This window comes from Condylura cristata, unplaced genomic scaffold (genome assembly GCF_000260355.1).
Source record: "Condylura cristata isolate star-nosed mole 26May11 unplaced genomic scaffold, ConCri1.0 scaffold00026, whole genome shotgun sequence".
Lineage (NCBI taxonomy): Eukaryota > Metazoa > Chordata > Mammalia > Eulipotyphla > Talpidae > Condylura > Condylura cristata.
The window spans coordinates 14,075,553-14,086,956 of NW_004567127.1; the positions used below are offsets into that span (position 1 = coordinate 14,075,553).

An 11,404-nucleotide genomic window follows, 5' to 3' on the forward strand; every position below is an offset into this window, starting at 1 on the left:
TTTAGCTTCTTAGTGCTGTGCTTTAACCCGCTGGCCACCAGGGAGGGCCCAGAAGTAATAATTTTTACGATATCCACCGCTCCTTATGTCCAGTCAGGACATACTTAGCAAGTTCATGCTAAGTGCTAGGCCCAGAGGGTACAACTATAAAACCAGAAGCACCGTTCCTACCCTCACCGAACTTATCGTCTAGGGAAGGACAGACAGGTGAAAGATGACCAAAACACAGCAAGCAGGGTATTCAGAGAAGACCAAGGTCAAGTGTACAAGCACCTGGGGGAGGCACCATGCCCTAACTCAGACTTGCGGGGTCAGGTAAGGACAATTAAGCTGAAGAGCAATTCAGTGGTAAGTCTCTTAAAAATAAAACAGAGCAAATATTCAAGGCAGATACCTCAAGTAATTTCAACTTAATAAAATACTTCCACTCCACCCACACCATCATCACACGTCCCTCATTTCTTAAGCATCTGAAAACTCCTCTAATGTCAAGGAGGGGAAACTGATTTTTTACAGTAAGTGGGTCACTAAGAATGAAGCCTGTGCATTGCTCTGGGCAGTGGGAACCTCCAGACTAAAAGTAGAGGCCAAATAAATAAAAATCAAATCTGAATGTTTCTCGGTATCCTGCCACAACCATAAGGATTCTTTAACATTTGTTCTTGTTTTCTGCGTTCAAGCATTTCATGACAGAACAAGGAAATCATTTTTACATTTTTCTGGGGGCTGAACTACTGCATAAAGTGAGAGACAATTGCAGCTTTCAAAAGAGATGCTAATTGCAGCTTTTAAAACATTAGACTCCCTCTAACACCCTCTAAACACCCATCATCCCCAACCCCTTCCAATTCCTGGGTCTTTCTTAAAGGTGCCAGGATGATGTTACCCTGCAGACCTTGGGTCCAGCCTAAGGATTGAACAGCATTTCAGAGAGGTGCTCCAAGTTCTTCGGGGTCAGAAGCCCCATTTCTTGAGAACCACTGGAAAGAGGAGCCATCTTTCTTAGACAAGGGCTCTTCAGCAATAGAAAAGCCACATTGGACTGATGAACGAAAAAAGTTTGACAACCTCCGCCTTTATTCCACAAAAAAAGGGGAATTTCCATCTTAATTTTGACTTGCCACAAGCAGCAGAAGAAGTAGGACTCAGCACCGAGTTCCCCCAGAGATTTTCTAGGCAAAGACAAAGGAGGAAAAGCAGGCTTGGGGAGACCTGCGACTTTGTGCTTCCTGGGAGGGTGACAGGAGGAAAATGTTGTCACGCTGGCAATTCTATTTATAAATGCTTTTCTTTACAATAAGATGACAAGTTTAAGAGGGAGAAGAGAGGAAGAACACAGCTGCCCACACAAGACTATTACTTTAAATTTAATTGTTGGAAAAGCACTCAATTCAGGCCAGAAGAGAGGAAGAGGTGAAGACAAGTAACAAAATATGGAATGAAACCAGCATGGAGTTATATAAACAGGGGGGGAAGCGAGCACCCATCATTTAAAGAAAGTCCCGGGTGTCCACCAGCAAAGAGGAAATCTGAGGCCCAGAGAAAGGAGTCTGCTATTCTGTCAAGTTTCCAGTGTTTGTGGTATCCCAATACAAATGTGAACAACACAAAACCTTCAGCTGTGAAAACTGTAAGAATTTATCATTTTCTATATAGCTATACTTAAATCACTTTTCTGAAAAGTGGATCTGTACCCTGGTAGGCAAAAGAAATTGACCCACAATCAGTATGTGAAAATACGAACATACATCAACACTGCTGGGAAGAATATGACTTGTAAACCGAGTTATGAGAATGTCAGTACTGCGACAGTTCCCATCCGACCCCCAGTTACTCACATGGAAGTGTTAGTAATACACAGAGGTCATAACAGTCGGATCAGTCAGTCTAAGGGGTGGGGTAGGCTCATTACCTGAGCCCTCCAGGATCTAAAGTGAAAAGCATCACAGGAATAAAGTTGCATAGGAGAATGTATGTGCCAGAGATGACTGTGATAGAGAGAAAAACCACTTTGAAAAGAGGTGGAGAGGGGAGTGGTAATAAATCCAACCAGCCCCCGACACATGCACACACTGCAAGTTCATGTCAGAAGTGTGGCTTCATGGGACCCTCCTGGTGGCGCAGCAGGTTAGGATGCAGCACTGCAAGCAGCCACAGCCACTTCAGTGTGAATTCCATCCTCCACCCCAGAGCTGACCCACATGGCGCGGCAGACCTCTCCTGGCCCGCCCGCTGCTCCCCTCAGCAGTGCACTTTGTCGATCTACCTGTTCTGCTCCCCACGCTGTCTCTGTTGAATCCTCTCACTGCCCTGCACCCCAGTTCTGTATGCATAAATAAATAAATCTTTAAAAAAAGAAAAAGAAAAGTGGCTTCTAAACTGTCCTCAAAGGGAAGTGGGTCCCCCATGGGGCTGTGGCTTTGCCGTGTGAGCCACAACAGGCATAAACCGGCTCTGCTCCCCACTCCCCATCCCGTCCCCCTGAAAAAAGTGGCTAAGGAAATATTTGGAGAATATGAGAAGGCTGCCTGGCTCCAGCCCTCCCAGGACACCTGAACCTTAATGGTGCCCTGAGCACAGTCAATGTGACACCCCAACATGGGTGCTATTTGCTGGATCTGTGGGATCTATTTCTCTCTCCTATTTTTGTCCTTGTTCCCCTGGAGATGAAAAATTCACATTCCCATAGATCTCACTTTCCTTAAGGCCATCAAAAGATGCAATTAAACTGATCAATATCAGGGGGTTAGCCAAGAGATTTTACCCAAATGGCGATTACTGGTAATTGAAAGGAGGTGTAATAATCTAAATGCATTTGGAGGGGTCCTCCATGGTGGTGCAGTGGGTTAAAGCACTGCACTACGAAGCTAAAGCCATTTCAGCACAAGTTCAATCCCCAGCCAGGAAGCTGACCCATATGGCATAGCAGACCTCTCCTGACCTGCCCACTGCTCCCTTCAGCAATGTACTTCGTCAATCAGCCTATCCTGCTCCCCACTCTGTCTCTGATGAATCCTCTCACCACCCCTACACCTGGGGTCTGTACCCCCATTCTGTATCCATAAATAAATAAATCTTTTTTAAAAATGAATTTGGAGGGCCCTCCTTGGTGGCACAGCGGGTTAAAGCACAGCACTGAGAAGCCAAAACCACTTCCGCATTGAGTTCAATTCCCGCCTGCTCCGGAGGAGATCCACATGGCGCAGCAGACCTCTCCTGGCCTGCCTGCTGCTCCCCTCAGCAGTGTACTTTGTAGATCTGCCTGTTCTGCTCCCCACTCTGTCTCTGGTGAAGCCTCTCACCACCCCTGCACCTCTGGCCTGTACCCCAGTTCTGTATGCATAAATAAATAAATCTTTAAAAAAATTTTTAAAAATGCATTTGGAGAGCTTCCTTCTATTATCAGTAATGGCTCCTTTTAAACATCTTCCTGTTTACTTTGACTTCACCTCCCCACATCCCAGACACATGCCCATAAGCCTTCCTTATAAACAATGGCCATTTGTCTCTGTTCCCTCTGGTAGTGACATACTTAAGAACCTGATGTGTTGCCCTAGATTTTTAATTGTAAATTCAATCTGCACCTTCCACATTTAAATACTCTAAAATTTATGCCTTAACAGATGATGAAGAAAAATTCATAAATGTCTCTATCACCACGCCACAAATACCAACTGGCAGCTGACTTTGCAACATAACTGAAAAGTAACTTAAGGCAATAGCATCCATCAGGAAGGCAATGAAAGGGGATTCCCTTCTAGAAGAAATACTGTGAGAAGCAGAGGGGAGGGAAGGAGGAGAAAAAGGAGGAAAACCAGGTTTCAACTTGGCATTTACTTGAAGAGGAGCCAGCAGCATACATGTGCAGAGACAAGACAGTTTCACAGCCCAGAGGGAAGGCAACGCTCAGAAGGTCTCCTTGCTGCTATTACATTTCTTTGGTGGCAGCCTTGGCTGGGAAGGCAACGCACAAATGGTGAGCTCAGGGTTCTGAGGACCCACAGGTGGAGTCTGTGAACTTACGGGGATTGACCGGCTCAGGAATCTTGATGAAGAGGAGGAAAGGCCGGTGTAGGAGGGTCGGAGGCCAGCGGTGGGCTCCTCTGTCTTGGTGCTGAGGGGGTTGGGCTGGCTGTTCAGGGTACTCCCGCTGCTGCTGTTGCTTCTGCTGTACTGGTTGTTGTTGAGCTCAGAGTAATTTCTAGAAGGTGGCTGGGAGCTGCCATTCAAGAGGCTGGTGAAGGGGCTGGCTATGAAACCCGCCTTCGAGGATGAGGTGGTCTTTTTGTTCTCTAGATCATCTGTGGCAGCGTTCAAGTTGCCTAGAGAACTGGCTAGCCGGGAGTTGATGGAAAAGCTGAATGGAAAACACAGGTGAGGGGGAAGACACAGACAACAGCGTATGCTCACAGAGTCCATGTTTCTAGAACACATTTACGACATTACAGGAACTTGGGGGAGACGGTTCTGATCAATGCAAAGGGAGGCGGAATGACTTCTTACAACTTTTGGTGACATTCTCACATGTGGCCTCTAGTCACACAAAAGCAGTTTAGACCTAAGCAGCTGGCTAAAACCCTTTGACTAGAGATCTTGAAATAGATCATCTGGTGATTCTGTTTGTCCTGAAGCAGGAAATAAAATCGCAGGGCTTGAAAAGAGCAGACTAAAAGCCAGGCTTACCTACAAGATTTAACTTACAGCTATTCAATCACAGGACTACATTGAATGTCTCTACCCATTTTAGTTCTGCTCATACAGATCCAAGGAGAATGACAACCCCACGTATCATTAGTTTGTGCAACTGAACTCTCTTCTGGATCATGTTTGGGACGCTAAAGAGAAGGCTATGGAAAGGAAGCTCTCCAGTCTTCCTTCCACACAGCCTGACCCCCCACCATGCAGGACAGGAAGAAGTCACAGAGAGTCAGAGAGCTCCTGTGGAGTCTCTTCTCTCTGCTCCTTGCTTCTGACAAACTTCAAAGTCAATGACTGTGGCAGACTTCTTTTATGCCCGCCAGAACCTCAGAAGAGAGAGAATAAATTACCTTCTTACACTGGCACCTGTGGACAAAGAGCCTCTGCTGATCCTCTTGGCCGTTGCTGAAGGGGATGACGCCACTTTTGAGGGCTTCAAATTCGATGCAGATCCTTGTGGGGAAGCACTCAATCTTTGTGGAGGAAAATTGGCAAAATGTCACAGGACAGCAATCAAATAGGACAAGCTAAACATTAACGGAGTCATAGCACATTCTAAGCCAACACCAAGAACTTTGCAGACAGAGGAAGCACTGAGAAAAGTTCCTTCTCTAAAGCCTCTCCATGAGCAAGTGGCAGAGTTGGGCTCCAAAGTCTTGCTCTTACCCATGATCCCACTATCCTTAATCGCTTCCTTGAAGCTGGCATTCATTCCTTGCCTATCCTTAGACACTGCTCCTCTGAGTGGAAACCTATTCTCTCTTTCTACCCAGCTATAGCCCAAAGGAAGCCATCCTCGCTGCAGCTCTTTGACAACTGGCAGCATCTTTATCTTATTCCTTAAAATTCAAATTCTGAAAAGACTCCAAAGAAATCTAAAACACCTAATCATGCTGCTTCTCAGTTTAAATCATGTACTCTTTCTCGGGTTCCCAGAAAGCCCAAATCACTTGACTTATGAAACTCTCCCAAAACTGGTGTTCGAGCAGGTACCAACGAGCCACAACTTCCTGCTGGGTACCCCAGCTACTCAAATGGTCCCCAGTTCCCTGTATACACTCCCTTCATGCTTGCCTAGCTGCAGATAACGCCTCTTCTGCCAGTTCTCTTCTCCTCTGTCCCTTCCGCCCACCTCTTCTATCTCCCTCCATCTGACTCACTGCTGTTGCTTATCTTCTAATGGACCATCAGCTGTTACCACATCTAGCAATCCTCTATGCGTACCCAGACAGGGAAGTGTCCCTTTTCATCACATATCTCACAGTAAGTCACAGTTCTTACTCCACATCTCATTATCTGATATTTGTCTTTTGCAGGGGAGTAAAGAACGGTCTCTCACTGCAATTGCCAGCGGCCAGCATAGCACCAGATCCCGTGTGCTCAATCAGCATTGAATGAGGGGACAGAAAGGAAAAGTAACTCAATGCTGAAGAAGGCCTTCTTGGGGCTTTCATGCCAACTGTGTTTTATCCAGACAAACCACTTCTTAGAGGTAGACCTTGTCTTCCTATCTGCTAGGGAAAAACATCTGAACTTAAAGCAGCTTAAGTGCACGGTATGCCTTTAAAATCAAAAAGGGGAGAATGAAAAGAGAACAAACAATACAAAAATGGGAACAGTTGTACAAGGAAGGAGCTCGAATTTCAGGGGAAGTCTGAGTTACCTCAGAACTACCTCCATCAACTGTCAACCTACAGCTAAATAACACCAGCAGTGAGTAGAGAGTCTTCGCTTTTTTGCCTATCTCATTAACAGTTTGGTCAAACATTTCTGCTGTGTTATCAAGGCCTCCACTGGATCACCTAGGGAGTGCTTACGGGGACAATTTCCCATAGAAAAATATGAATGTTCCCTACTCAAATGAAGATTCATGAAGGGAAAATTTAAAAGGGGGGAAATTCATGAAATCTAGGAGGACAGAAGACCAACAACCTCAAGGCCAAGTCTATAACTGGACTGAAAAGGCACGTGGCAATGTCACTGCAATTTGTGAGGTGACCCCACAGCATGCTGGTAGCACAGAGCACATCTGTATCACAGCCACACAGCCCAGCGGGACCTCAGGAAACAAAAATCCTCTTCAGAGTGCAAAAAATAAAACATCTTTCAACAATCTCCAACAGAAAAAGCATTTACAAAGCAAAATGCTACTTGCAGTTTGTTTTCATGAGCTTAAGGGTTGGGAGATGGAGCTAGGAGGTTGGAATGATTGGCAAGCATCTGGAAATCCCCCCCAACTGACAGTACCTGAAAGGCTGGGACACGGTTCTTGGGTGCCCTTTCATATCATCCAACCTGGAAATCAAAGACAAAGGCTCACACATCACCAGGTTCCCACATTTAACCAAGTTCAAAGACACGTCGTATGGCATGAGACTAGTTAAAAAATATTAAAGCTGCAAAAAGGAAAAACTTGGCAAATGGCTACCAGTACTCATTCACTTTATAAAACAAATCCTAAAACCAGCAGAAAATCCATTTTAGTTATTTTCTTTCAAATAAGATGTCATTTCAATCAAATGGCTTTTTAATCAGAAGACAGTATTTTATCTCTTCAAGGTAAACAATGTTGGCTCATGACACTATGATACAGTTAACAAAAACCAAGTTTAAAGAAGTGAGAAAGTTTCTGAAGGTAAAATGAGAAAAAAGGGAGACTTCCAAGAGTTATGTAATTGAGATTCTCCCACTTCTTTTGTCTATTTATTTTCCAACTTATCTCTTTCTCACTCTCAAAATTTCTTAGGACTAAAACACAAATCTGCTTGAAATTGACTATAAGCAATGGAAAGCAAGCTCTCAGAGTTTCAAGGAAAAAAATGGTATTTTCCAAGGACTGGAAATATAAACTGATCTTGAAGACCTGGCTGCAAAACACAGCCCTTGGGCCGTCCTGGTGGTGCAGTGAGGTACGGCACAGCACTACCAAGCTAAAGCCACTTCAGCACGAGTTCGATCCCCGCCCCAGAGGTGACCACATAGCCTGGTAGATCTCTCCTGACCCACCCTCTGCTCCCCTCAGCAGTGTATTTCATTGAACCACCTGTTCTGCTCCCCACTCTGTCTCTGTCTCTCGCTGCCCCTACTGGCCTGTACCCCAGTTCTGTATGCATAAACAAATCTTAAAAAAAAAAACAAAAAACAGCCCTTGAACACAGCATGCCCTTGAACCTCTCGAACTTCAAGCAGCCAAACGTGGGTAGAGATACATACCTTTTGTGTTAACTCAGTGAATCCTCATTCCCACACTAAGCACCAAGTCTACTATGCAATTTTACATAGAAAACAATTAACTTAATTTAACAATTAACTTTGAATCTTTGTTTCTCAGATGAAGGGACAAATACTCAAAGTATCAGGAATGGTGTAACCAGACCAAATTTGATTTAAATATTACATAATTCTCCCAGATGATGCACAAAAGCTAAATTTCCCTGTGAATCTGTGTTACTGTTGAATCTGTGAATCAACTCACTGGTCAAAAGTCCTTCCTGCAACGTATGTCTCTATGTAAAACTCAAACAAAAGTAGCCATTTATCATCATTTTCATTTGTGAACTTGCTGCTCCATTCGTTATAAAGAGACTTCTCATGATCACTATGGTTTTCGCAGCTACATTGATCTTGGAGCCTTTTTATAAAACCTGACCTGAACTATCAGCCGGTCTCAAATGTTGATATCCTAAGTCAAATCCTATCAAATGGTTTTGATGAGTAACTTCAGATTTCTAAATTACGATAGTTTATATCTTTACACACACGGGTTGAAACACAGAAGGTAAGCCAAGAAATTAGGACATAATCAAAACTAGAAAGTACATTACTGCACACTGTGAATTCAATACAAAAGCCTCAGTATACATATTTGAGGATTTGCCACAAGATAGGAAGCCACTCACAGGAAAGGAGTGGAATTCTGAATGGAATTTGGAAGAGTCCCAGAGACAACTAACTGCTTATCAACTGAAGTGGAATTTTCAGAGACTGAGATGTAGCAGTTACTTTCAGGAAGCTTCTAAAACTTTGTTACTTCCTACAGTGATAAAATAGTAAACACTACCAAATACTAGTATGCCAAATAAGAGAGATAAACATGGTATTCCTAGAATAATCAAAAGAGATTAAATGTTCTCCATATTTATTAAACCATAAATAGCAGTAAAATATAAATTTTAAAGTTTAAAATGGATTTACCTAAATGCACAGGCTGGTAAGGAGCGTGGCTGTCTCTGACTCTTTAAGGCACGTAGTTTATCTCCCTGGGTGATACTGTTTTTCATTTCCACATCTTCATCCTTTTCTAAATTATTCTGGAAAAAAGGGGGGGGGGCATGTTCCTTAGAACGAACATTATGAATAATTTTGCTTAATAGAGGTCTCTTAATAGAGTATAGATTGTGGATATAACTTATCCAGATTATCTTAAATAGCCCAAATACACCATGAATTCAGACATGTCCACGTTCCTACTACAGAATGCACAACTATTTGCCAGTTAAATACTCTCATCAAATTCTACCACAAAGAGGCATAGGTATGGATATAGAATTTTTTATTTTTTTATTTTATTTTATGAATTTACCATTCGTTTACAAAGCTATAAAATTTCAAGAATACAGCTTGACAGCCCAAAATTCTAGTGCCATTATGTTATCAACAATGTCCCCCACTTCATCCTGTCTTGTCACCCCCTCCTTCCCCCTCTGCACCATGCACTTCAGAGTCAAAGAGTTATTTTGTATTTTGCCAGTTGTTTTCTTTGATTATTTATTTTCAAGATTTAATTATTTATGCATGCAGAACTGGGGTACAGGCCAGAGGTGCTGGGGTGGTGAGAGGATTCACCAGAGACAGAGTGGGGAGCAGAACAGGCAGATCAGTGAAGCACACTGCTGAGGGGAGCAGCGGGTGAGACAGGAGAGGTCTGCTGGGCCATGTGGGTCAGCTCCGGGGCGGGGGACGGAACTCGCACAGAAGAGCTGTGGCTGGTTTGCAGTGCTGTGCTTCAACCCCTTGCACAACGAGGGAGGGCCCTCTTTGATTACTTATATACCACAAATGAGTGAAGCCACCAGTAATTCTTTCCCTTTCAACTTATTTTACATAGTATAGTCACAAGAGTCCTCTACTTTGTGGCAAAAGACAAGACTTCATCCTTTTGAAGAGTGAGTTGTTTTCCCTGGGTAAAGATACTGGGTATGATGGTATTTCTGTTAGTGAGCTACAGAGACACGCTCCTGCAGACTCTGTCCCACTTATTCGTGCTGGCTCACCAGACATAATACAGGTATGTTGATACTATGAGGGTCCTTTCCTACTTGCTCCATAAGTTACAAAAATGAAACGCCACTAAAATTTAAGTAACACCACTTAAAATTAGGAAGAGCATTCAAGGCCTTTCCAGAAGGAGTTAAAGGGCTGTCACTCATTTGAGAAAGAGTGTTCCTGCTGAAATAAGTCTCCTGGTTCCAAAAATGTAAGGACCATACCGAGTTATTTTGCATGCCAGTTCACATCTAATTCTTACAACCTGGGAGGGAGAATTTACAGGTGATAAAAAGGAAGCATTCATGGAAATTAATAAATGGCCCAAGCACGCCTAAACTCTTCATGACAGAACGATTTTATATTCAGATTCCTGTCCCCAGATGTAAAAGTTCTTTTTAAAACATGCTGTAGCATGCTAACGCTGCACCATGAAGAACTGTACTTCACCTGGTTCCTCACCTGAAAAAAGGGTTTGAGTTTGCTAAGCACCCCTTCCACTCATAATGACCTCCTCTCTTGACAGCTGTAGGGGATTTCATGAAAAATATACAAAAACACACTTCCCCTGAACAATTTCAGTCATTTCTGATAGACATTCCTGAATCAAACAACTTTTGGGGTTTAAAAGAGTGATTGTTGATAGCGACAAATTTTCTCTTGATCCCTGACAATTACTTTTTAAATGATTTTTTAAATTTTCTATTTCTTTCAGAGTTTATTGGATAATGAAAACATTTGGTTTATTCATGACTCTTGTAATCTTTTGTATCACTAATGGACTAATCTCCAAAATTTTGGTAATTTTTTTTTCTAGGGGTTCTCAACAAATATCTAAATTCTATATTTACCTGGATTTAATGTAAAATGTATTGAACACATTAAAAGGCCATAAATTAATTCAGATAATTAAAACTCCTAGTTTGCTGCATAAACCTCAGTGTGAAGAAGCCACACAACAGACCAGTTGGAAATATGAAACTTGAATCAAACATCTTTTGATAAAATAAAATTCTCTTCAGTTGGATACAAAATCTGGGTTCACTTATTTATACCTATAGCTTAAACGTTAGGAAATTATGCTCCACTTTTTTTTTTTGAGTCTTGAGATAGCCTTTTTTTTTTTATAATAGTTTATTTTTACATCAAGTTGTGTATTTTTTTCATCTTTGTTGTACTCCCCATGGGCTTCCCATCACCAAATATGCTCCACTTTTATTATCTAAAGAAAACCCACTAAACATCTCTAATAACCCACTTTGAGTTATCATGAAAAATTAATGAAATAACATATGTAAATGCTTTTATTGGTAAGGTAATATAGCTTAGATATTATGATTTTATATAAGTAAAATTTAATTAAAGTTTATAAAAGCTGTATAAACTTTATTAGAAAAGTGAGTTGTCAAAAAGTGTGGTGTGTGTGTGTGTGTGTGTGTGT

General features: G+C 42.4%; 1 protein-coding gene across 1 annotated transcript in view; it reads right to left on the reverse strand.

Moving 5' to 3' along the window:
* Positions 1-11,404, reverse strand: part of CDC14A (cell division cycle 14A) — a 159,361-nt gene that overhangs the window by 13,763 nt on the left and 134,194 nt on the right. The window contains exons 12-15 of the mRNA XM_004689736.2: positions 8,893-9,008; positions 6,946-6,993; positions 5,049-5,171; positions 4,024-4,357 (exon numbers count right to left, since the gene is read on the reverse strand). Coding sequence (XP_004689793.1) covers positions 4,024-4,357; positions 5,049-5,171; positions 6,946-6,993; positions 8,893-9,008 — 621 coding nt within the window. The remainder of the gene's footprint in view (positions 1-4,023; positions 4,358-5,048; positions 5,172-6,945; positions 6,994-8,892; positions 9,009-11,404) is intronic.